This window comes from Anser brachyrhynchus (assembly GCF_964034855.1).
Source record: "Anser brachyrhynchus genome assembly, chromosome: 17".
Taxonomy (NCBI): Eukaryota; Metazoa; Chordata; class Aves; order Anseriformes; family Anatidae; genus Anser; species Anser brachyrhynchus.
In genome coordinates, this window is record NC_137710.1 from 14608087 (window position 1) to 14634303 (window position 26217).

General features: G+C 54.2%; 1 protein-coding gene and 1 long non-coding RNA gene across 6 annotated transcripts in view; both read left to right on the plus strand.

Moving 5' to 3' along the window:
- The window catches only part of OSBP2 (oxysterol binding protein 2), a 96232-nt gene that overhangs the window by 34198 nt on the left and 35817 nt on the right, over positions 1 to 26217 (plus strand). The window contains exon 1 of one of the 5 annotated variants that reach the window (XM_080559697.1): positions 3041 to 11824. The exons of the other annotated variants lie outside the window; for them this stretch is intronic. Within the exon in view, the coding sequence (XP_080415823.1) occupies positions 11746 to 11824 (79 nt within the window). The 5' untranslated portion in view covers positions 3041 to 11745. Of the gene's footprint in view, positions 1 to 3040; positions 11825 to 26217 lie in introns of those variants that run through there. 5 annotated transcript variants of the gene reach the window in all.
- LOC308179488 lies at positions 19515 to 26190 on the plus strand. The gene is made up of 3 exons (XR_013940398.1): positions 19515 to 25839; positions 25947 to 26042; positions 26155 to 26190. It is a non-coding gene; the product is annotated as an uncharacterized lncRNA (long non-coding RNA).

Below are 26217 nucleotides of genomic sequence, written 5' to 3' on the forward strand. Positions count from 1 at the left end.
CTTATTTATAGCTGGTAGGGGCTGGGGGGAGCCTGCGGCTGCAGGGAGAAACGAAGCAAGCAGCCGCTAGTTCCTGGTACGCTTCGGGTGAGGTGCATCGCAGCCTCTTCCAAACGTGGGTCCTTTTTTTGTTTTCCATGGAGGATGTGATGGTGCTGCCTTCTGCTGCAGGTACTGCTGGCATCAAGTGCCCCGAGCAGCTCTGGAGCAGCGTTGTCTGGAGATGCTTAAATCTGACACCTGGGCTTTTCTGCACCCATCGCATCCGTGGGGCTTTCCCGGTGCTGTTAATGGCACAGTTCCCACGTGTGGTGGTTTCACCCTGCTGGGCAGCTGAGCTCCACCACAGCCACTCTCTGTCCCCCTTCCCAAAGGGAAAAGGGGAGAAAATATGATGAAGAGGGCTCAAGGGTTGAGGTAAGGACAAGGAGCACTCAACAATATCATCACGGGCGAAACAGACTCAGCATAGGGAGATGAATGGAATTCATTACCTATTACTAACACGCTAGAGCAGTGAGGAACAAAGAAAACAAACTAAAAAAACCTTCCCCCCATCCACCCTCTTCCACCTTCTCTCCCTGAGGTGCAAGGGAGTGGGGGCTGCAGTCAGTCCCCTTTGTCCCTGACGCTCCTTCATGGTCCCTCTCTGCCCCTGCTCCACGCAGGGTCCCTCCCACGGGATGCCGTCCTTCCCGAACTGAGCCTGCGGGGACTGCCCACAGGCAGCAGCTCTTCAGGAACCGCTCCAAAACAGGTCTGTACCACGGGGTCCATCCCCCAGGAGCAAACTGCTCCAGCACGGGTCCCCCATGGGCGGCAGCTCCCCCCAGCCCCCCTGCTCCTGCGTGGGCTCCTCTCCACGGGCTGCAGCTCCGGCCCGGGGCCTGCTCCTGCGGGGGCTCTCCATGGGCCGCAGCCTCCTCCAGGCCACATCCACCTGCTCCACCGGGGGCTCCTCCACGGGCTGCAGCGTGGAGATCTGCTCCGTGTGGGACCCATGGGTGCAGGGAGACAGCCTGCTCCACCAGGGGCCTCTCTGCAGGCCATGGGGGAACTGCTGCTGTGTGCCTGGAGCACCTCCTGCACTCGCCTCGGTGTCTGCAGGGCTGGTTCTCACTCCTCTCTCCCAGCTGCTGTTGCCCAGCAGTTTTTTTTTTTTCTTCTTAAATCTGCTCTCTCAGAGGTGCACCCAACACCACTTACTGGCTTGGCTCTGGCCAGCGGCGGGTCCCTTTGGAGCCAGCTGAAACTGGCCCTTATCTGACACGGGGCAGATTCAGGACCCATCTCACAGAGGCCACCCCTGCGGCCCCAGCTACCAAAACCTTACCACATAAACTGGAGACACTACGTGGGGACGCAGAGTGCCCATGAAGTGGTGACAGGCGGGGTTGTTACTTAGAGGCTCAAAGCAAGCGAGTTTCACCCACAAGTGTTTTGTGTCACCCTGAATGATGTAGCAGGGGCTTTTGTACAAGTGGGAGCATGCCTTGGACATGGCAGGGGGGAGTGTTTCCAGCTCAAATAACTGGCTCAGTGTATTTCTGTGTTGTTATTAGGCACTTATGATTCACAATTGCTTTTTTTTTTTTTTTTTTTCCCTCCTGGCACAGAGAGAGGCTATTGGAGGAAAATCAATTTTTAGGTCTGAAAATAAAAACAATTCTAATTAGAAATAAGTCATTCAGGCATGAATGGCTGCAAGGGAGCCTCCTGCTTCGCTTTTTGTCTACCTGAGCATGTCAGCTTCTGCACCACACCTGCAAAATGGAGAATTAGGTTTGAGCTCAACGTGGGCAAGGGAAATGTTTTTATTCTGGGCTAGTCTGGTGGCGATGCTTTGGTTGGAAGTAAATGAAAACCACCGATGAGCACAGGGTGGTCTGGAGACTCTCACCAGTAAGTTTAGGTGATCCAGCAAGGAGAAGAGGAGTTGTTGTATGGAAAGAGAACAGTAATTCCCCTGGCTGCAGTTCTAGGGCACGGATGGCTTGTTCCACCCTTGAAGCGCAAACCAAGTCCCTCCATAGTTCTTCCTGGGGCTAAATTAGTTTTTCTCTGTGTTCCTGGTTTCTCCCGAGTGCTCTGGGCCAGGGAGAGGTGAGAAAACCTGCCAAGGGACTTGTTTAGGAAGGGGCAGCTTTCCTTTAAAGAAACCTGGTATGCCTGGCGCAGGCAGCCCCTGGAATTGCGGGGTAGCACTGATGTGTGCGGCTTTGGGTGTGGGTGCGATGCGCTGGTTTCACTTGTTACCGAGAAGTCGGTGAACTGGGACTCGTGGTGATGGAATCACGCAATCACAGGGGTTGGAAAGGACCTCAAGAGATCATCGGGTCCGACCCCCCTGCCAAAGCAGGGATAGGACCTGACTGCATCAGCGCGCAGGGAGCTGGAGGCTGCCAGGCTGTGCCTTAGGAGCACTGCTCGGGTTCCATCCCCGTGGGACTGGTTGTGTCCCTTGGGGACGGGTAAAGAGGTGGTTTAGGTGTTCTGCAGTCATTTAGGGCACTGCAGAGCATGGCATCCAGTGCAGGAGCCCAAGGGAATGAGAAACTCCACCAAAATGACCCTAAACCACCTAGAAAAAGGCTGTGGTGGCAGCGGCACTTGGTTCCCGGGGTGGCACGCTGCTCTCCACGGCCGTAGCTGTGTGGGTGCCGTGGCTGAGGCCCGAGCTGGGTGCTGGCGCTCTGCTGGAGCGATGCAGCGGTGGCAGGTTGCCCTCTCCTGGCACGTCTCCTCCACGTCTCCTCCACAAACCCCCTGTTCCCATTGCACAGAGGAGGGCTGGCGGCACGGGGCTCTCGTCGCCCGGGATCCGTCATGAGGCTTCTGGAGCTTTTGGGTAAGGGACGTCCCCGGAGAGGGCTGGCGGTGAAGGTGCTGAAGGTGTTTGCTCGCTGTCGGTGCCTTTTCAGCTATCCCTCAAAGGCCTCTGTGCCACAGGGCTTTAGTGGGCAAAGCCTGCTTGAGAGCTCTCCGGAGGAGCAGCTCTTCCCAGGTGTGAGCCCCGGCAGTGCTTGGATGCACTGCGGTGCTCGGGGGGGGGGCGGTCTTCACTGGCAGAGCCCCCTGGGGACCGCCAAACGCCCACCGCACGGAGACATTGGGGTGGAAGCAGCTCCTCTGCCCAGCCTGTGCTGGCACCTCGTGGTGCTGCGTGCTCCTGCAGCCCTCTTCTTCCTCCTGGTGCTGAAACCCATTGCGACACCGCGGCTGCTCCCTGGGGCGCATCCCAGCGATCCGGCCTGGTGCTGAGCTGCCCCGCTCCCGACGGTGGGGATCTGGGTCTGGGGAGGAGGTGCTGAGCCTGCCTGGTGGCACGGGGCTTGAGTTTGTTCCCCCAGCTCGGCGGTCGGCTCCCCGATTTCAGCGGTTCAGCATCAGCTTGGTGCGAGCGTGCGCCACCAAGCGCAGGTGCCCGCACTCCTGGGGCGCAGCGGTTGCTTTTGGTGGGGCAGGGCTTGTGGGGTGGGGTAATTTCAGATGAAGCAATGCAGAGGATTAAAACGGATGAGCTTTTAGCGTGCAAGTCCTTGAAACGGATGGCTGGGGCTTGCTGGGCATGGGTGGTCAGCAGAGTGGGAATTTATCATTCCCACGGAGTTTAGAAGCTTTTAAGCCCAAATTCTCACACTAGGAAATGAAAGTCAACTCGGTGACAGAGAATTTAATGCCACCTTTATCCTCCTTACGGGTGAGGGGGCAGAACTGCAGGCTGAGAGGGAGCTGGTGGTGCTGTGGGTGCCAGGTGCATGACAGGGCTGCTGATAAACATGCTGGGGGCATTGGAGTTTAGTGGTTTGGTGCCTCCCAGCCCCATCTGCTCCTTCCTGGGGGTGGAAGGGGGTCTCCCAAAAGAGGTCCTTGGTTTTGCTGCCTGTAAAGAGGCTCACGCTTTGATGTTCTCACCTTTCAATATGAAACACAGTGGGTAGATCCTGTCCTGTGCCCGTTTTCAGCTGCACGGAGCCAGCAGCGATGCAGGGCATCGCCTCGAGCAGGCCTGTCCAAACCGCGGGCTGCAAAGCGGTCGCTGTTCCTGGTTTGTGCCTGTTAGCAGTTCAATACAAACAGCTGAAACCGAGTTCAGCTGGTGGTTTGTGCGTTGAGTGACAGGTAAGGTCCCCTCTCCTTTCTAGAGCCGACTGATAGCATTACTGCTGCGCTGCGGCACCTGCTTCCGAGGGATGGAGGCGCAGAGAAGGTGGCGACCTGAAATACCCACCTGAGCAGGTGGCACGCTTGGACCTGGTCACAGAGCTGGGCAAGACCCAGGAATGGGTCTGGACGTTCTCACTATCCTATCAAGGAAATGATTGAAATAAGTTAGCCTTCGAGGGAAAAAATGGCCGTGCGCCTTTTTTGTTCGTAAGCCCTTTCTATTGAACTCTTCCTTTTGGAAGCGGTTTCCTTTCCGCTGCTAAAAATCCAGGTCTCCCGAAGGTCTTGGGCTGGAAACGTGGTGCCAGCCGAGGAGATCGCAGCCAACGCTGTGCGAAATCAGCCTGCGGGCTGTCCTGTCCTCCGTGGGCTGAAGGTGCCGGCTCGTCTGCCCCGGCTGCTGCTTTTGTCCCCAGTTTGGGACGTGGCAACGGGAAGCTGTCCTCTCAGAGCCCATCGGAGAGGCGTTATTTAAATCGTTTCATTTCATGCATTTCTTTTTTCCCACTTCCTAACGGCGTGCTGGCAAACGTCGCAGCTGTTTTTAACATACATATTTAATGCATTTTCTTTTTCTCAGTGAATAATACTGGAAAAAAGCAGCTGTGGAACTGGACTGTAGCACTGAGCTCCTACCTAAGCCTCAGTACCCCTTCGGGTCTTCCAGATCCTAAAATGCCCAAACAGTTGGATGTGTGTTTACTGGTGTTGGCACTGGAGACTGAAACAGTCTGAAAAATACAGAAAACGAGGAGCTCTGAGTGTTGTCAAAGCTGAGTTACTCCTAATTCCTGCCATCCGAGGTTAAGCTGAGTGCCAAGTCACCGACAGTGTCGAGCAGTCGTTAGCGGTGCGGTCAGCTGGAGTTAAACCCCACGTTCCTGCTCCCCATGAGCTTTGTGGCTTTTGGGGTCCGGTGTGGGGCTGAGTGACAAAACTCGCTGGAGGCGGCTCTTCTGGCAGTCTGCAGGCGGCTGGAATTCACATCTCGGCTTCTGAAATCGTTTCTTTTTGTTTTCGGTGACTCCGGGATCTCGCTCAGCAGGGTGCTGACCCCTGTGCTTGAAATTCCTGAAAAAAAGTGACCAAAGCTGTGCATTTCCTTGCTGTGACGTACCAGGATCGCCTGCGGGGACCGGCAGGAAAGGCCAACTAACGTGAATTTCTGGTCCGTGTGCGTTCTGCGGAGGGAAGGGTGCCGAGGGAGGGTGAGGTGCAGGTACCTTCAATTACAGCTGCTGGGGATGCGGGGTTTCACGCTCGTGACGGCTTTTTGCCGTGGTTTCTGGATGTGAGCTGCTCCTGGTGCTTGAGAGCCAGTCGTAGCCAGAGGTCCTGCTGCTCTGCCTCATCCTTGGTTATTTTTTTTTTTGGTCAAGTACTTGTGTATTTCTGATGCTTGGTGATGCGTTATGGTGAATAACTGGAAGCACGCAAAGAAGAGGAGATATTGCCCTGGTATGCCATAAAAAGTTATGAATGTCTGCACTGATGAGGATTTAGATTTATTGTCAATTCGCATTTCTTTCTTGTGGCGAGCAGGAAGGTTTTATCCGCCCATAGCAGCGCTGGTCGGGGCACAGGTGAGTTCCCTGGAGGGAGGATGAACTTGGCCTTGCTGGATTTGTATTTGCATGTACGTGTGGTTTGGAGGTACAGCTCAGAAATCGGTGCTTTTTCCTGTGCACTTCATCTCCTTATTTGTGGACGTCTGCCTTAGGAAAGGAGGTTGTAGGAGCGCATGGTTTAAGATGAGAAGTTTCCTGAACTGGTTGAATGGAGGGATCTGGCACGAGCAAAGGGCCTGGAGCTCATCTGATAAGGCTTGCACTGTTTTAAGGAAGCATCTGGGTTAAAAAAAAAAAACAAAAAACACCAACAACTAGAAATGGAAAATAAATGCTGTTTTGTTTCCTGAGTGCTTTCCTGATGCTGAGATTCAAGAGCAAAGAGCACTAACTGAACAACCATTCAGAACCATATTACACCTAATTTTCTTGTTTGCATTATCACGCATGGGGAAACTTAAAAGCAGAATGATGATGTGAATACAAACTGAAAGTTTCTGGGCATTGCCAATTGTTCCGTGCATTTCTCAGCGAGTGGTGGTAGTTTGATGCTGCAGTGACACCTGGGGGTGAGTGTTGTGTTCCCCGGGCAGCTTTTTGTTGTCAGCTTTAAAATTACCGTGGAAAAAAGAGGTTCTGACGCTTTTTCAGTGAGCGAGTAAAAAGTCTTGTCTGCTGTAGGTGCATAGCGATGCGCACACAGCAGCGTGTCATTCCAACGTGTGGGGGATTTTGGACATATGTTGGGCCAGAATACGTCAACGAGACAAATTTTTAAAGCCATTCCTTGTCAAGAGGCAAGATGTTTTATTTTCCGGGGTTGTTTTCCGTGTATTTTAATCCTCCTGTCAGGTTCTCACATTGCAGAGGATAAGCAGCAGCTTGGTAGCTCAAACACAGGGTCCCACTTGTACCATGTCTGCGCGTTCTGCGTTGGCTGTCGGTGCACCTGGCGCCCCCTCTGAGCTCTGTGCGAGTTGTTCCCGCTGCCCTTGATGTGAGCACTGAGAGGAGCAGAATCGGGCTAAACAAGCAGAAACGCAAACAGACGAGCTGCGCGTAAAACGCATTTGGTAACAGTTTGTTTCCTGCCTGACCGACGTGGTGACAAAGAGCCGTGGGTGAACCGTACGTGAGCAGAACCATCGGGGCTTTAATGCAAGGTCCGCACGCTAGCTGTTTCAGCTGTTTGCACCAGCAGTAGGTTATTTCGATCACTCTGTTTCTATCCATCTCCAGGGCGAATTGCACGTGTGTTGTTTGTAACGTGATAGTGTTGGTAGCGCACAAACCCACTGCAGAGCCCAGGGTAAGCAAGGTGCCCGTGGGTGTCCGCTCTCGGTCCAGCAGCGCTTCTTGAGTGAAATAAGATAAAGGGAGGAAGGAACAAAATGTAAAGCAGCGGCAGAGCCAGAGAAAGGGCTCCCAGGGATCTGTTTTTCTGGAAGTGGCCTTCCTGCATCACCTTGAGCGAGGGTTGTGCTCTTGCTTCTGGGTGTCCTGGTTTGGCCTCAGCAGCCCAGGAGCAGTGGGATGGGGCTGAAGATGCTCCGGCCCCACACAGCTCCCCTGGGCTTCAGGAGCAGGGCACGGCGTTCCGCTGACAGCCAGGGGTGATGTTGTTTTTTGTCAGGAAAGGAAATACCTGCAGTGAACACCCACTGCAGTCCTGCCGGCTTCTCCTGCACCATCAGCACGTACCAGGGGTTCCCTGGCTCTGTCCTGGCGGCGCGGATGGTGAGAGGCTGAGTAACCCCAGCACCAGATGCAGAGGTGAGGTTGGTTTTCAGGTGTTATTAAGAATAAGCTTATGGCAGAAGTGCAAAATAGTTCCTTGTGGAAAGAAGAGGAGTGAGAAAGTCTAAAGAGCCAGAGGAGCAAAGTTGCCACATACATCTGTGTACATAGCGTACATCTTGTATTCCTCTTTACTTTTTAACCCTGAAATAACTTTTCCTTTGATACGCAGGACTTGTGGGAAGGTGCAGCAGGAGGTATGGTGTTACCTGGTTGGCAGGAGAAAGTTTTAAAATGCGAATTGTATTTTCCTTTTGAAAGCCTGGAGGATTTTCTTGCTGCGTAGGCATGCATGAATGACTTCCAGAAGCGAGGACAGGAACGGGAGCTGGAGTCAGAAGAGGTTTTGGAAGTTGGTGAGTTGTCTGATATCAATAAGGTGAAATTTAGTAAAGCCAGGAGAAATGTAATGGGGGAAAAGAAAAAGAAAGAAAGAAAGAGGTAATGATAATAATAAAAAAAAGACAAGGAAGGGGATTCCAAAGGCGTTACCGGTGTTTTCAAACACGCTGAAGGTTTTTGCATGGGAGAAAGGCAACCAATTCTCTCTCATGGCTGCAGGGGGCAGAGGCAGCCCCATCGGTGTGCAGCAGCACATCCCTGGGCTGGAGAAGAACCCTGCGTGGACAGACGTGCGCGCCCTCGGTCGCTCCTGGTGCTGCCCGCATGCACAAGGGTGTTTCTCCGTGTCCCTTCCAGTCCCGCATCGCTGCTGTGAGCAGCGCAGCCGCCTCTCACTGGTACCTGTGCACAATGCTTTCTGGCACAGGATTCTCGGTTTCCTTGTGTTTAACTTTGCCTGCTTCCCCTGTGTCTGTATCCTGGCTGTGTTCAGGTGGCAGATTTTTTTCTATCATTTTGGAATATTTGTGCAGGGAAAACATGGTGTTTCAATGCAGACAGAAGTCACCAGCATCGTTTTAAGCCATGCTGCCTGCCGTAGGGTTTGAAGCAGGGGCTTGGAATTTGGCAGGGCGCCTGTCTTTGTGTGGCTTTTGTCCCTCTGAAAATGTAAATCTGCCCAGCGTGCTCCAGAGGCCTGTGAAAAGGGGCTTGTGTGGGCTTATCCGTTAGAAAGCCTGAAGCCAGAACAGCTGAAATTCCCACGCCTCTGTCTCCTGTCCTGTTCCTCCGGGTGCAGGGTGGCTGACGGCACTGCTGCCATCCCCAGGCGACCCCGATGTGCCGGACCGCGGGTGCCGGTGCACACCGAGGGGATGTGGGGACCCGAGCCGGGCGTGCAGGGGAAGGACAAGGAGGTGGGTATGGAGCCTGCAGGGCCCCTGCCGGCACGCGGATCGCCCTCGGTCGGAGCTGCATGGTGCTGATCTTCGGTGCTACGTCCCCAGCCCATCCCGAGCGCTGCGTGAGGAAGAGGGGCTGTGGCAAACGCTGTCTGGAGCCGTGTGAGCGCAGACCGCTGTGACGCAGGGCGGGGGGGTTCGGCCACTTCAATTTTGGTGCTTGCTGCTCGAGTTTGGTGGCTCGAGTGGCTGTGCTTGTTTCTGTGCGTGTAGTACGTCTGGAAGGGATTTGTCGCCCTTTGATAGAACCCTTAAGGTTGTTGATGCACCTCAAGCAGCGTGCAGGCTGGTGACGCCGTACCCGCGGCCGAAACTGCGCCGGCTGCTGGCGTGTGCAGCCCTTCCACCGCGCTGCTTCTGCCCTGCGCCAGGCAGGAGCTGCCAGACCTGCAGCGTTTCTGATGGGCTAACGAATGAGCTGGAGTCGAGTTGGTTTTGTGCAACTAATCCTATCAGAGCTCTGGATTTCTATTTTTTTTTTAAAGTTGTCTGATATTTCTAGTGGTTGTTTTTGTAAATAGATGTGGTACAGCTGTAGTGATGTGGAAGGATTAAGGACTATGGATGCTTCCAAGACAGGTGAATAACGATGACAAAAGGAGATGCTGAAGTACATAGCCCCTGGGTGTCTGGTTGTTTTGGGTGTCAGTGGTCACATTCAGGTAAAGAATTCCTTTGAGGTTTTGAATTTCATCCAGCTTGGACCAAGCGGTCCGGCTAAAAGCAAAGCTGCCTTCATCAGCCCAGCTTTGCTGCCTGGTTTTCTTCTGCACTCTTGGGAAGACAGGGGTTGTGAGGGAAGCTGAACATAGAGCCGTGGCCGTGGGAAGTGCCAGCAGGAGGTGAGTGTTCCCCTCCTGCCTCCACCCTGGTCCGCCTGGGCTAACCCATGCCCACTGCCACCTTTTGCTGCACGCAAAACCAGGCGCCTAATTCAGGTCGCTTGGGTGTTTCTCATGGAAAGCGAGCGAGCAGGAATTCCGCCTTGATGTGCAGCGTTTCCCAGGTGCCTTTTGCTGAGCCAGGGACCAAGGCTTTTATTCGGTAACTCTTGGTTTCGAGCGGAGTGAATTAAATGCAGGGATAAATCTGCAATCTGTTTTTAAGCAGGGAACTTCAGACTAATTCTTCAAGCATTTAGGTGAGTAGCTCTGCGGCTGTGACTTAACTATTTGCAGGAGGAGGCTCATGGCAGCTGGCAGAAGAGATGTAGAGCTGCTTATAAGGATTCAGTAACCTCAAGCTGATGGAAAGTATCTTATCTCTGCTTTCCACAATCCTCCCTTGCAGTTTCTGCAACAGGATTATAACTAACTTGTGCTTAAGTCACCGCTAGAACAAGGGGGTTGCTTACGGGAGCAAAGCAGGAAGAGTATCGTGGCGTAACGAGCTGGGACGCACGGTTACCTGTGGCAAGGAAAAGGCTTCGGTGGGGTCGGGCACATGGGCCTGAGCCGGACGGTGGCCCTGACCTGTCAGTGAATGCCCTGGTGTAACGGGGGGCTAGGGGGCTGTCGGAAGTCACAGCTCTGCTGCCGATAGGCGTGTACATGAGCTACTGCGATGGGTTCAGGTACGTGTCCCCGTGTGGGTGTGGAGCTGTCCAGGAGGCTCTCTGTGGAAGTATGCGAGTGTTGGCTGTGCTCTTTGTGTCAAACCATGGATCCCGGCTCCATCTGGTTCTTGGATCTGGTAGCAGAAGCAGGAGTGCTCGTTAGGAGCTAAATCCCATCCAGGCCTTCCCCTCCAGTTAACAGTTGCTGTCCCTACGTTGCTTTTGGGTTTTCCCTTGAAAAACTGCTGGTTCTTAGCCAGTGCAGAGGGATGCGTATGTCGGGTAAGCACACGAAGCTACACGTCGTAGTGTATGTGTGTTGCCAGAATTGTTTTTCCCTTGAGTGTGCAGCGTGTGGTGAGAGCTTCGTTTTCCAGATTTTGCCCTCTTTTCACCCAGATTGCCTTGAATGTCTGGGCACCTAGTTTTTTTTTTTTTTTAATATATATATATATGTATACGTATACAGAAAATGGAATATAATCCTTTGTTGCTGTACGAACCTTGACGTCCAGCTGGAGTCGGAGCCCACCCAGGACAAGCTCTCGGTGCGTGCCCAGGTCCCTGCGCCGTGCCGGTTTGAACGCTCGCGGTGCCGCGCTGGCCGCAGCTGCTCATGCCGCTGATTTGTGCCGCATTTTGCCTCCGGACCTGCTCGATCCCCCGGGACTAGTAAAATATTAAAGGCTGGGAAAATCCAATCCTCCTGCAGCAGAGGGGCAAGAAAACAGCCGTCAGGGGGGCGTGTGTGCAAACCGCGGAGGTTTTATTATGGGGCTCTCGGGGTGATCTGAAACGGAGCTGCGTGAGTAAAATGTATAATGAAGTTTCTTAGAAAAATGAAGAAATTCGGATGTATATTTTAAGCGAGCGTCCTAAAAATAACCTCCGGTAGCATTTAAAGGGACAAGCTTCCAAATATCATCTTCTGCACAAAACAGCATCCCTTTGGTTTTCGGACCGCATCTCCTGTAGCCTGCTGTGCATCGTTCCGGAGACAGCCATGGCGAATCCCTCCCGTGCTGCTACCCGGGGCTGAGTGTACCCCCCTTTTCGGGGAGGAGGATGCCTCTTCCTGGCAGAGATGGAGTTAAGGGCTGCTGTGTGTACTGAAGCCAGCAGTGGTGCATGCCGGTACCACGGGGTCTGGTGGCCGCTGCGAGCCGGTGCCGTAGTGCTCTGCTGTCAGCGTGGGGCGAGAAGTGGCGATGTGAGATGTGGGGCTGCGTGCGGCCGGGTCGCTGCCTGCTGAATCAGGACAATTTCTTCTCTCTTTATTTTTTTTTTCCTCCTCCATCATAAAGCTGATGGCCATGCAGCGTGTAGCCTCCGCGAGTGCAGCCCCGCTCTGGGCATGAAGGGCCGGGGCTGCTGGGAGTCAGGATCCGTCCGTTCCTTCTGCAACTCCGCCTGCCTCAACAAGTTCCCCAAGGGTCAGTGGCCATCCCGGCATGGCGGGGAGGGATGGGGGGGCCACCGTGGTGTGGCAGAGCCCCTGGGAGCCATGGGGACAGCGGTCTGCAGGGCTGCAGCCCTGGGGTCTGTGTGTCCCGGAGCGAGACCTCCCATGGCTTCAGGAAGGGGCTCTCGGGGAGGGCGTGCTGTGCCCTGCTCCCTTTGGGCTGGCGTTTGGAAGTGCACAGCACTTACTTTAAAAAAATGGGGTGTTTAAAAAGAAAGTAAATCACGGTTTACTAATTTCTGGTGCTAAGAGGGTTAAATTGTAAGACATTTTGTTCATGTTGTGCACTTTAAATATCAAAAAGAATTGCTTTGTTTGTGGTGTCAAATTAATTCCTGCCATAGACGGCCTGGTCAGCCCTATTACTTGGTTTCAGCAAATCAGATATGTTTATTTAGCTCTAGGAGAAACTCCTCTGCAGTTAAGACAAAACGAGAGCACTTGTGTGCAGCCAGTGCTTCGGCATCTCGTGGCTCGCCAGCCAGAAGTGTCCTGCGGGACGTGTTTGTGTGAGCACCACCTGCTGCTGGGCAGCCGGGAGCCGACTGGTGCCGCCGGGACCCGCGCTCGCCGCCCTGCCTGCTCCCGGGCTCGTTTCAGCTGCGGTGCGAGGGCGGTGGGTCCGCTGGAGCTCCGCCAGGATCAGCTTTGGGTTTGTGCTGCCGGGGGAAGCTGGGCTGCTAACAGCGGCGGGGTGACCCTCAGTACTGGCACGGTGCTCGGGACCATCCTTCCAGTGCGGAGAGCTGCTCTGATGCTCTGGGCCAGCGCCTCGCTGCTGGCTGTGCTTTTCTCGCCTTGCTGCAGTGCCCAGAGCTCTGCTCGTGGCTGGCGGTGCCGGGTGATGGACACCTGGCCTTCTTCCCTGGTGGTCAAATCCAAGTGATGGTGGCTTTGGCTAGCTTGGGGTAATTCAGTAGGTGTGACGACGGAAGAGGCACAAATCATGCAAAAAGTCATTAAGGAGTCAAGTCACTGCCTCCTCCTGTGGGGGATTCATCTCACCCGCCTGTAGGTGAGATCATGCAATATCAGAGTTAGAAGTGTGAGCCTGATCTAGTGAACTTGGGCTTCCTTTGGGGTTAGTAGAGAACCGGGCACCTCTGGAGAGACGTTTGCTTCCTTCCGAGGTAGGTGCTGGGATTGTGGGCAGCTTGCCCCATGTGTGCTGGTGTCTTGCCGCTGACCACAAGGAAGACCCAGGACTTGCTCAGCCTTGGAATTTCTGTTTCTGGCTATCAAAAGAGAGGTGAGATGTCATCTCGTCTTTGGTAGCTACAGGTGGTTAAACTCACCACTTCCTTGCTGCAAACGCTGGCCCTATTTTATTTTTATTAACGCATGGTGGGAAGGTGTCTGCAGAGCGCTGCACAGCGTCAGCCTCCCCTTGGTGTGGTCCCTGCTCGTGGAGATGGCTCTGTCCTGCTCCCAAGCCGCATTTCACAGTAAGTTATTTTACCTAAAAGTAATTTCCTTAAAAAAAAAAAAAAAAGGCATGGAAGGGAGAGATGCAAATAGGTCAAATCAAAATTCCAGCATTTGAGGATTTACAGCAGTCTTCAGGCAGATGGCAAAAAAGGTGGTTTTTTTTTTTTAAATTAAATCCAGATTGTCACCCTCCTTTCCTTTGGTTTTCCTCTCCAGCTGATGATGTGAGGACTGGCAGATCTCAGGTGCGTGCGCCTGGTGTGTGTAAGTTGGCTCCAGTGGGGAGCAAAGCGCCATAAGCCCAAATTAGGCTCGTGTCCACCCCCGAGGCGCTTGCAGCAGCTGGGCGTGCAGGCACTCAGTCTTCTCCTGGGCACGTGCATCACGGGACAGCACATGCGAGATGTGAACCGGGTTGTATTAAACGTGCAAAATGCCCATGTGGTGCCTGATAGCCTCGGATTGCAGGGCAATGCTGCACAGGCAGGTGGTGAAGGAGAACCAGGAGGAAAATGCAGATATTTGCGTGTTTTAGCAACAAAAGCTGAACCCCACAGGCCGGAAAACACTGGCTGTTAAAATCAATTTACTGTAAAGACGTAATGCGCAGACTGTGCAGTGAAGGAGTCCCTGGTAAGCTCGTTCCACTTGGAAACGGCAATACTTTTTCCCAAAGCGAAGATATCTCCCAAGGATCCCTTGCTTTTCACTTAAAAATCATTATATTGTAATAGTTGTTTTCTACAGAAAAAATAGAAAGGCTTTAACTTCGTTTGTCTCACTGAAAAGGAACCCTTTGAGATATGTTTAAAATGCTGATGACTTCTAATGAGACCAGCCCGGCCTTTTGGGGGCAGGAGATGCCTTCCGAGCAGAGCCTCAGGCTGTGGGTGGTTTCTGCTGGGTGCCCCTTGTGTCTGCAAGGTGAAACCAATGCAGACCTTGCAAAGCGACAGAAGGAGGTGGAAATGGAAGTAAGGAGATGTTCAGTGCTCTTCTCTATTTGTATCTTGATCCTGTTCCGTTAGAGCCAGTGGAATAGTGGCTTGGCTTTGGTGACATCGGCCAGATCGAGGGGGGAGAACCGAGGTGCTGAGCACCTTGTCCTGCGCCACGTGAAAGGTCACACTGCCTTGCACAGGCGCCCTGTGCTGTGGGGGCAGCCCCTGGACGGGCCAGCAGGCACACAACGAGCACACTCGCTGGGCGTGAGCAGGTCGGTAGGTAGCTGTCACGTGTTAGCTTGTCTGGAGTTCTTTTATTTGAGGATCCCAAAGCTCTTTCCGGCACAGTCCAGCTTCCAAGGAAAGTTGCAGCAGAAACCTCCCTGCCGGGTCCTTTTGGAGCATTTGGTGACCCTGCTCTGAAATGTCAGCAGGTGCAAGCTGTCGTTAGCACTCGGTGAGAACATGGACGGTCACCTTCTGATGGAGGTCAGGTCCTGGGCTGCTGCTGGCCGGGCTTCCCAGCGTTGTGGGCTCGCGGCACACACACGGGTCGGTCGCTTCTAACCAGGACATGAGCTAAATGCACGAAGAAGGACACTTCTACAGCTGCACAGCAGAGTTTGTTTATTTTATGGCTGAGCTAGATGCTGCTTCGACAGCTATTTAGAACTGGTGTGCAGATCCCTCTTGCTATGTAAGTAAGGATGCATTGATGGCCACATGCAGGTGGCCAGCAGGAGGAAGTGCTGTACTCGCTTGGTGATGGACAGCACTGTAGCCTGCTTCCAAAAGCAGAAGTGTTGATTCAGCCTTCTTCCAGATTTATTTAGAAATCTCCTAGGGAGGCTGTTGTGTGAGAGTTACGACACCTCTTTCCTTGGCATAGCCAGCCAAGAGCAGATGAAGCCAAAAATAGACAGCAATATCTGATACCTGACGTGCGAAATTCACAGGCATGTCTCCATACCACTCCTCCTATGTGACAGAGTCTCTCTGGGTAGCACGTTTGCTGGAAAGGCATCTCACCGAGGTGTCAAGGCACAAGGAGATGACAAATCCGCTGTTGCTTCCCTCTGAATGATTCCACCAGCCGCAGCGGTGATGCTGCACCTTGTCCATCCCTGCTCCTCGCTGGGCACGCTGCTTTCCTTGCCAGAGCTCTCGGTTTGTTGAATCCTGGCATGGTCTCGCTGTTGTCACCTTCTGCTTGTCACTTGTTGTAGTTTGGGTTTGGATTTTCTTCCTTGCCTTGATCCTCTGAAGTAACGGTGTTGAGATGAAGTCTTTCATGGCTGGAGCGCCCTGCTTTGGGGCAGGCAGCCTGCCTCGTTCATTGCTGCTCGTTTCCATGTATGCTGGTCCTGCTGTTCCTCCCACCCGGCTGGGCCGTGGGCTTTGTGCTACCCCCTTTAATGGTGTTGCTTTCTCTGACCTTTGTTGGCTTCATGTGTTGCCTGCTTCCCTCCTGCTCAACCAGAAGGGTTGATGTTTCACTTGTGAGGGGCAGTTCGTTACTAAATGCAGAATAGGGATGTTCGGGTTTGCACATCCCCAGGACTTTTCCCTCTAGGTGGCTGAGACAGAAGAGCCTTGACATTAACCACTTCTCCTAGCCCTCAGCGCAAGATCAGCCTGGAAAACCTCCAGTATTTTAACCAGAGCAGAGGGAGGAGCAGTTCGGATGGCTCTTGCAGAAGCAAGTGAGAGAGCGGATTGAGAGCAGTCCAGAGGAGAAGGACCTGGGGGTGTTGGTTGGTGAGAAACTCCACGTGAGCCGGCAATGTGCGCTTGCAGCCCACAAAGCCAACCGTATCCTGGGCTGGACCAAAAGCATCGTGGCCAGCAGGGCGAGGGGGGTGATTCTCCCCCCTCTGCTCTGCTCTCGTGACACCCCACCTGGAGCCCCGCGTTCAGCTCTGGGGTCCCCAGCACAAGAAGGACATGGACCTGTTGGAGAGAGTCCAGAGGATGCCACGAGTGTGATCAAAGGAGCACCTCTCCTATGGAGACAGGGTGAGAGAGTTGGGGTTGTTCAGCCTGCAGAAGAGAAGACTCCAGGCAGACCTCATAGAGGCCTTCCAGTAGCTAAAGGGGGCTACAAGAAAGCAGAAGAGGGACTTTTTTATCAGGGAGTGCAGCAATAGGACAAGGCGTAACGGCTTTAAGCTTAAAGAGGGTAGATTTAGATGAGATACTTGGAAGAAATTCTTCGTGATGAGGGTGGTGAGGCACTGGAACAGGTTGCCCAGAGAAGCTGTGGATGCCCCATCCCTGGAAGTGCTCAAGGCCAGGTTGGATGGGGCTTTGAGCGACCTGGTTTGGTGGGAGGTGTCTCAGCCCCTGGCAGGAGTTGGAAGCAGATGGGCTGCTGCTTTAACCAGGTTCTTTCCAACCCAAACCTTTCTATGATTCCATGGTTCAAGGGAGCAGTGACCCCTCCAGCCACCCTCTACAGAGCTCCCTCTCTCGACCTGTGCAGGCAGAGGCACGACTCTGACTCCGAGGAGCCTCTGCAGCCCCGCCGGGCTTGCTTGGACCAGTGCGTAGGGCAGCGAGCAGCCCTGCTGCTCGGTGACGTCCTTCTTTGCCAACAAGGAGCACTGCATTGCCTACCAAGCTGGCTGGGCCACCTCTTCCACCACAAGGAGGGTGGGGAGGGAAGGATGACGCTGCCCTCCGTCCGCAGGTGAGATGCACGAGCGTGCTGGCGGCTCCAGGGCTTTGTGGCCATCAGAATCGTGTGCCGAGCAGGAGGACCGTTCATTTTGCTTGGGGACGCTGCCCTGTCCGCCCCTTTCCCATTCATTTATAACCGCCGTGGAGATCTCTTCCTGCGCGCGTGCGCGGAGACTTTGTGCGCGTAATGTGGAGGAACCTGAGGGCGCGCAGGTGCCGGCGGAGATGCGTGCGCTCCTGGTGCCAGAGCCGCGCAGCGCCAGGCAGGAGATGTTCTCCGCCAGAGCTAATCAGCAGCAGCCACTAACAATGCGGGCTTATTAGCTGTGTCTTCAACACAAAGAGTAATTAGGGAGGAAGTGGCCGTCTTTACAGCCTGGTGCTGTAATTAGAGACTGGAAACGGTTCATAGAACTGGAAGGAGCGGAGATGAACTCTGAGCTCCATCCACGTGGATCTGCAAATAGAGGCCCTGTGTACAGCACAAAGTGATTTATTTTTTGCTGCTTTACTGACGAGGCTGCACTGAAGGCCAGCACAGCGCTTCTGGGGGAGAAGATGCTGCGTCAGTTAACTGCCTGGCTCTGTGGGCGTGCGGTTCCCAGCCAAACCCGGATCGGGGGCAGATGATGGAGGAGCAGTTCCAGGGGCAAATTGCTGGTTTGGAGGATGTATTTCCACTAAGTCCTTGATAGTAACTGCTGTGTGGGGAGTAGCATGTGGCCAAACATTAGTGAGCCACTGCCCGTCCTGCCTTGTAGTCCAGTGGAGATGAAATTATTGCTGCTGTGCCTGTAGTTCATGGGATTAAAACTGGCTTCACTCTCGCTCATCCAGCAGAAAACTAACCCAGCCACCGGGGGAAGGATGCAGAGTGGGGTTTGGTGGGTAATGCGGGCTCATTGCAGGGGTGGACGAACCCTGAGGAGCCTCAACGTGCCAACTGAGGCTCCCTGGTTGCCCGAGGCCTGGCACGGACTTGGGCAGCACAGGGATGGCTCAGTTAAAGGGCGCTGCACCTCGCCCCTTCCCAGAAGGGAACCGATGCTGGGACAAGGTCACCGAAGGCAGTGGTGGGCAGAGCAGCTCCGATGGTGTCTGGAGCTCTGCTGGCTGGATTCCTCACCTTCAAAAAATAAAGCCTCATGGTGGAGCAGAAGGGAGAAACCTGGCTCCAGGAGATGGAGGTGCTGGAGGCAGGACTGTTCCCCCAGGTAGTGCTGTGATGTCTGGCGCAGCCTCCCGGAGACCCTTGTGCTGGTTTTGCAGCAGATCATCAAGGGCACCAGCAAGAAAGACTCTGCCCTCTTTAGCAGTTATTTTCTGATAAGACCAGGGGGTTTGGAAAGCTTTGGAAAACATTTTCTGTCTCTGAGCTGTAGGCTACAAGGCACATGTGCTGGGTTGGGTGTTTTTGTTTTTTTTTTTCCCCTTCTTTTTGAAGGGAAGGAGCAAAACTGCGCTTCTCTGCAGACCTCCTCGTGTCACTGGGCGGACTCTGGCTCTCACTCACGCCCCGCTGTCTCCATGAGATTCCTTAAACACCAAACTTGTCCTTGGCAGGTTTCAGATTTCCAGGAACTTTGTGAAACCTCGGGGTGTGAGTTCACATTGAGCAGTCCAGCCTGCTGCCCTCCCGTGTCCCGCCTTCCTGCTGCTCCCCGGCAGCTCTAGTGGCAGGAGGCTCTTGTTGACAGGAGGTGTTGCAGCTCCACCACCACTGGTCCCATGGCTGGAATCGCATTGGAGGGGGGGCCGAAAGGAGCAGTGTTATCCACCTGGGGGTTGGCTTGCAGCTACACCAGACGGTGCGTGCCCTGAAAGCGCGGCACTGATGTGGGGCTGCAGCTGGAGGCACGTTGGGCAGCTCCCGGACTCTCTCCTTCAAGAAGCGAGCAGCACCGAGGCGATGGTACCTGCGGTCGTGAAAGATGGAGGGGAAGCCGAGAACAGATTTCTTTTGTTGCACCTTGCAAGCTTCTGGAGCGTGACCTTGCTGCTGCGGGAAGGCTCTGTCAGGAGGTGGGGCGGCAGGGAGCCCGCGTTGGCAGTCCATCGCTCGGGGGTGGCGGAAGGGCTCCGACCGCCGGGCTGCGGGAATGCTGAGCGCTGTCACTTGGTGTGAGCGTTCGTCTGAGCCCTGCCCGTGACGGGCCGATTTGTCACCGAGCGGGACTGATGAAATTATCTTTCCATTTGTAGGAAGCGAGTTGTTAGGGCTGTTTGCCCATTAATGATTTTTCTTTTGCCCCCGCCTTGAGGAGTTCAGTGCTTTGTTACCTGCCTGCTCTGGCGTGTTTGGGAAGACTTGCTGCCCAGAAAGCGGAGAGGAGAAGGGAGGAGGAAGGGAAGGCAGCAGAGCTGCCTGGGGCTGCACAGCTCCGTTGGTGCAAGCGGCCGTGTGCCTGCCCTCTGCCGTAGCATCCTCAGACGTGGTGTTTTAATCTCTCAATGATATTTAGCAGAAACACGAAGCGGGGAAAATAGGTGCTTCCTCTTTGTGCCGCTGCCCTGGCACATCACGCACTGAGCCAGTGTCGGAACAGGAGTGGCTTGGCAGCGAGCTGGGTGCGCTGCCGCACAACCCCCTGATCAGTACCTGCAGCTTTGCTGCCCTTTGTGAATTAAAAGGGGTTGAGTGGAGCTGATAAAGTGCGGCTTTAATTGACGTTCCTGTAGTCGTGTAAAATGCAAGTTTTGTTGTGCAGGCATTCATCCAACCTCACGCAGGGGGGAGGTTAGCAGTCTTTCCGGAAGCCCTGCTAGCAGTTGTTGGTTTAGTTTGTAAACGCGTGCAGCCAGTCTCTGGCTCAGATTCGGACGTCTCGCTGCGTGTGTGGGAGCCCCCAGCCTGCAGCGGGGTTCCCATGCGGCACCCGGGGTGCACGTCCTTGTCCCAGCGCGGGTTTGCTGTGTTCCTCGCTTGGTGAAAGGTCTCTTGGGTGAAATCCTGTATTTTTCTGGGGTTTCACCCTTGCTGTCTGTTGCATGTTCTTTATTAAGGGACTAACAAAAGCTTTATCTTTCCTTCCAGTTCAAAGCCTTACAAAGTCTGTCCTGGCAGCCCAGCGCTCGCAGAGAGGCTGGTGGAGGTGTGTGCTGCGGGGCATTGCCGTGCCTGCTTGTGAGTACCGCAGGAACAGGGCTTGAAACCAAAAGCAGAAGCAGTGGGAAGAGGGCTTAGGTCGGACTCCTCGGGACTGCTCGTGAGTTGCTTTCGCCCTCTCTGTGCCTGGGGCTCTCCGTTACGCTGGGGCGGTGGAGCAAAGGGGCTGAGAGATTTCCAGGTCACTCACATCCCTCTGTTTCCACTGACCCTTCCTGACCCATGTGGAGCTGGAAGAAGGTGGGTAACCGACACCTGCTCTGATCCTCTTACGCACGGGTAAGCTGAGCATAGGTGGCTCAGGCAGATGTAAACACGCGTAAGGGCACGCATTAACGGGCCGGGGTCCGTGTCGCGCTGCCTGGCAGCTCAGCCTGGGTAGCTCTGTAATGGTTTCTCCAAAATCTTTGCTTGTGCAACTGGCTGAGCTGAGCTTACAAGTCTGTAGGGATACAACTGTGCAGGCTGTGCGTTATCCATTGCATTTGGCAGGAAAAAAGCTTGTCCTTCCCTGAGCTGCTCCGGGCAGCGTTGCAGAAGCAGAGGTTTCAGGACGGGCTGTGTCGCTGGTGCGAGCACTTTGAAGCCCCCGGGGCTGACAAATTTTCCTGTCCTATTCCTGGTCCTGCTGCGGCCACAGTTCCGCAGGGACAGTGCTGTCACAGCCCCGTGACCTCCTCCTTGCTTCCGTTTGCATCGCTGCTCCCCTCCCGGGAGCACGGTCCCCTGTCACTTCGTTCATGTTACTGGGGGCTGGCAGGGAAGGAGAGAGCTGACGGGAGCGTCGGAGCGTCCTCTGTCCATCTCCGACCGGCTTTGGGAAGAAGAGAGAGCCTGGGGCAGGCTGCGTTTTCCCTGCTGACAAGAGACGGCCAGAAGAAGACTTTTTTTTTAAATAAACACCCGGCTGTTCCGCCAGCAGTGTTCCCTGTTCCTGCCGCTCCTCACGGCAGCTCCGCTCCTTGCTCTGCTGAAATCGTAGCCAGGCATGCGGCTGGAAAACATTTGAGCATCATTAAAAATGTACGTTCAGTGACGCGCTTGGAGGCTACCCGAGACCTTAGGTGGTTTTAAATAGCTGTGTGCAGGGCGCTGGGGAAGAGGAGGCAGGGATGGGAGCCGGGGCACGCCAAGCTGCGGTGGGGCACAGCCTTGTGACCTGTGGACATGCGGAGGGAGGTATCCAGTGGGTTTTCGTCTCAAAAAAAACCTCACAGAACAAGCCAACCCCAATGGTGATTTTGCTGATCTGGGAACGTGCGGGTTTCAGCAGGGGTGTCACTGCCAGCCAGCTCTTTCCGACGAGGCTGGGAGTGGGGCTGTGCGTGGCAGGGCTGGCAGAGCCCCGCGTCCTGTGCAGTCCTGCAACAAGGCTCCCATCCCCTTGCTGGGGGCAACACCAGGCTGCGGGAGTGGTGCAAATTCCTACCAATCCATTGATGCTGAAGGATTTAGTACAGAAATGGACAGACGCAATTAAATAACAAAGTTAGTATGTTTTTTTTTTCCCACGTGCTTTGTTGGTCTGTTCAACAAGAGCAAACGATGCTCACTTATTTCTGACAACGCTCTGTTTGTGTGGCTAAGTGTTCGTCAGCCGGCTTGGCGGTAGTCCTGAAGCCCTGGGGGGCGCGAGTCCTCCCTGCAGAGCTGTCTCGGTCTGCGTGTTGGCTGTGAACTCGGAGATCACCTGGAAATTGGAGAAAAGATGCTTTAGTAAAGTGCGAATTAGTAATTGTTGGCCCAAGGCTGAGAATGGGTCGCGGAGGTTTTTGCTTCTCTGTTGCTGATAAGAATATAGCCCAAGAGTTGGGAAGCTCTGATGTGCATTTGGTAGGTTTGGGATTTGGTGGAGCCGTGTAAGCAGACATCTGAGCTCCCTGGGCCAAACCGCAGAGCAACCCCGGGGGAAGACTGGGCCTCCTGCAAGCCCGGCCTCCTCCCATTGCCCTGGGCATGGCCGTGGGGAGGCGTCCTTAGCCCTGTGCCTGGCTGGCTGCGGACCCCACGGAAAGCAGAAAACGGAGGGATATGGAGCCTGTGGCGGAGATGGCGGCCCTGGGACACGGTGGGGGATCTGCTCCTCCTCAGGAGGCTTCTGGTTCTGGGCCAACACCTGCAGCACGAATTGGGCTTGGGAGTTTCTATAAATGCAGGGGTTATCGGGGCTGCCTGAACTATGGCTGTGTTGATCTCCGTTCCGTCTGCTGGGTAATGTAGTGAACCAAGAATACCCCAAAGGCATGGTCTCAATGTTGCCATCAAAATCCCTTTGCAGAGGTTGTGTTGAAAGGGCTGGATACCGTAGGTGGGCTGGGACTCGCTCCGCGTCATTGTCATCATTTCTTCTTCGGTGAAGTCAGCAGAAGAAGAGCAGTTTTTGAAAGACTTTGACCCTTGCTGGGTGGCACATGTGGACCAATATGGACAAGCGTGGAGCCTCTTGGTGTCCTTCATTCACTATATTTGCTTTAATTTAATTTAATACAGAGTAGCACCCGGAGAGCTGACCAGCATGCAGCATGCTTTTGTTTGTTTGTTTTCGTTTTGTTGAATCTTTTAACTTCTTGGAAGCTCTGCTCTGTGCTCAGTAACTCCTGAAGCAATCTGTGAATGAAAATCTGGCACGAAAACCTGCAGTTGCTAAAAGTGTGAGAGGGAATGGGAACCCTCCGTGGACGAGGCAGCGTTGTAAAAGGGGACCTCTGCCGCAGCGTGGATCCACGGGGAGGGGGAGACAGGTGTGTGATGGTTGGGGGCTGATCTGCTGGAGAGCAGCTCTGCAGAGAGGGACCTGAGGGTCCTGGGGGACAGCAGGGTGACCGTGAGCCAGCTATGTGCCCGTGTGGCCAAGAAGGCCAACGGTACCGTGGGGTGCAGTAAGAAGAGTGTTGCCAGCAGGTTGAGGGAGGTGATCCTACCCCTTTGCTCAGCCCTGGTGAGGCCACACCTGGAGTATTGTGCCCAGTTCTGGGCTCCCCAGTATCAGAGGGACACAGAAATACTGGAGCGAGCTTAGGGGAGGGCTATGAAGATGATTAGAGGACTGGAGAACCTGTTGTACGAGGACAGGCTGAGTAGCCTGGAAAGGAGAAGGCTGAGAGGAGACCTCATCGATGTACATAAATATCTGAGGGGAGGGTGTTGAGAGGCTGGAGCTGGTCTCTTTTCAGTTGTGCCCAGCGACAGGACGAGAGGCAACGGGCGCAAACTGAAGCACAGGAGGTTCCGGCTCAGTATGAGGGGGCACTGGGAAGGTGACAGAGCACGGGGACAGGTTGCTCAGAGAGGTTGAGCAGTCTCCTTTTCTGGGGATATTCAGACCCCGCCTGGAAGGCATCCTGCGCAAGGTGCTCTACGTGATCCTACTCGGCAGGGGGGTTGGACGCGATGATCTTCAGATGTCCCTTCCCACCTCGGCCGTTCTGTGATGCTGTGATCCTGTGGGATGTGGGTAGCAGAAGCCCACTGCCGTTGCAGAATGCCTGCTGTGAGGAACGAGCCAGGTGCCTGCGTGCCTGCGCTGGTGGGCCCAGACCCCGAGGTGCTCCTCCAGGGGTGCTGGGAGGATCCAGGGCTGTGCTGTCGGGGCCTGTGCTGGGATCCTGGCCTTGGTGCTGCGAGATGCTCCGTGGTGCCGGCAGCGGAGACCTCCGTTGTGGCTTCCCCTTGCGGATCTTCACCAGCACAGGGTTCACCAGAAAAGTATTTTTCTTCTTCCCAGGCATTAGTTGTGTAAATGCTCGGTCAGCTGTGATGTGGCGCCCCTTGGAGGCGTGCTGGGCACCCACCAGTCTCCCTGGTCCATCCATCCAGGGGTGGTGGGGCTGGCAGGGCCGTCATGGCCAGTTGTGCAGGTGTGGATGAAAGCAAAGCGGCAGCCTCTGGGGACCACAATTAGCGGTGCCTGTAAAAGAGGAGGCAGGCGTTAACACAGCGAAGCAGAGCGTTGCGCCCTGAGCTGGCCCCGCTGCTCAGGTCAGTACGCAGTGTGTTGATGCTGTTCCCAGTTGTATAACGAAAATTTTCTATTTTTATCAGGCTTTTTTTTTTTTTCTTTCCTGATGATGTGATGTGCAGTGTGAGCGGACAATTTTCTGGTAATGAATGGTTATTTCCCTGTAATCACACCTTCACAACCATTCCTTTTTTTTTCATTTTTATTCAGAACTGCCTGTTGGGGACAGGAAGGGGCATTTGGCTATGCCCAACGCAGCCAACTTGTCACCGTTGGAACAATGGCATCAGCTGTGGATTTGTTTTCATTTCCGGCTGTGCTCCCTGCCAGCTCTGCTCTTAGGGACGCGCGGCTCTGGTTCAGCCGCTCCGAGCTCAGCTGGGCGGTTCTGGTGGCTGCCCGGTGCGTTCCTCTGGCAATGGAGAGCGGGCCCTCACCCTGCCTCCTCCTAAAGCACGTGTGCCGTGATCTGCTTGCAAAGAAAGTCCTCCTGGCTTCTCTGGAAGAGAGTTTTGGGGAGCTTTTTAAGAAATCTGCTTTGAAGACGCATGGGAGCAGCAATGAGGAGGAGCCCCCGCAGGAGCAGGCCCCGGGCCGGAGCTGCAGCCCGTGGAGAGGAGCCCACGCAGGAGCAGGGGTCTGGGGGGAGCTGCCGCCCGTGGGGGACCCGTGCTGGAGCAGTTTGCTCCTGGGGGATGGATGGACCCCGTGGTACGGAGCCGTGTGGGAGCAGTTCTTGAAGAGCTGCTGCCTGTGGGCAGCCCCCGCAGGCTCAGTTTGGGAAGGACGGCATCCCGTGGGAGGGACCCCACGGGGAGCAGGGGCAGAGGGACTGTGAAGGAGCGGCGGGGACAAAGGGGACTGACTGCAGCCCCCATTCCCTTGCACCTCTCAGGGAGAGAAGGTGGAAGAGGGAGGATGGGGGGAGGGTGTTTTTAGCTTGTTTTCTTTGTTCCTCACTGCTCTAGCGTGTTAGTAATAGGTAATGAATTCCATTCATCTCCCTATGCTGAGTCTGTTTTGCTCCTGACGATATTGTTGAGTGCTCCTTGTCCTTACCTCAACCCTTGAGCCCTCTTCATCATATTTTCTCCCCTTTTCCCTTTGGGAAGGGGGACAGAGAGTGGCTGTGGTGGAGCTCAGCTGCCCAGCTGAGTAAAACCCCCACATGCAGTAACCGAGGCTCTTGGCTTCTTCTCCATTCCGTTGTGGACACGGAGAACAGATCGTTCCCTTCTGCTTTGCAGAAATTGTTATTTGTAGACCGTTAGCATGTCTCCAGTCACTGTTCTCCGGTTTTTGCTGAACACCATCCTTTATTTCGGTCTCTCCCTGCACGTTGTTTTCCAGCCCCGCTGTCGTTTGCATTGATAGCTTTTTATGGTCACATCTGTTTTAGGAGTGCAGAATCCCAAACTGGGTACGGGCTGGTGGGGACTGATCGGAAAGCGCGTCACGTGTCTCAGATAGTACTGTTCGGTCCATGTAACCCTGAATTTATTCACTTTTTTTTTTTTTAGCTCACTTTTAAATCTTTTATTGCAGTTCCCACTGGATTTGTAGCCAGCTGCAATTGCTGGCTCCTTTTTCGTGCAGTATCTGCTGGGTTGGTGCTCTCTAGCTGGGGTAGTTTGGCATCCTGCATTTATCACGCCCTGTATTTCAGTCGCCGTTTCTACACTGTCTCCACACTCTTTTGAGTTTAAACCCTGTCTTGCCATGTGTTTTCAGCCCATCTTTGTTGCCTGACTTACTGGTGTGTTGGAGTTGTTTAGGTGATGGGATAATCAGACAATCCCATATGTGCCGGAAAGAGAGAATGACGGCAATCCAGACAGAGCGCAGCATTTGCTGCCAAGAGTTATTGACTGGTAACATCATCATTTTCTAATTGCAGCAATAAAATTTTTGATGGCTGGACTGCAGTCATCGTAATAAAAATACTTTGTGCTTTCCCAACGCTTTTCTTTCAAAACAGCAGAAGTCTTTTCCATGCATTACTGGGCTGCAGTGCCCACTCTCCGTGCAGGCTGGTACTTGGACACTGCACAGGAAAGGAAGCAGATAACATCAGGTGGGTCAAAATTCATCACACATGCACTGCTAGAACCTATATGGCTTTGTGCTGTAAAGGGACAAGTAGTATTTGTTTCCCAATGGGATTTTGAAAACAAAACCTATTTCAGGTTACTCTTGGACGTGTGGTGGTGCCAGCGCTGCACCGAGGCATCGACCCGAAGGCGGCTCCA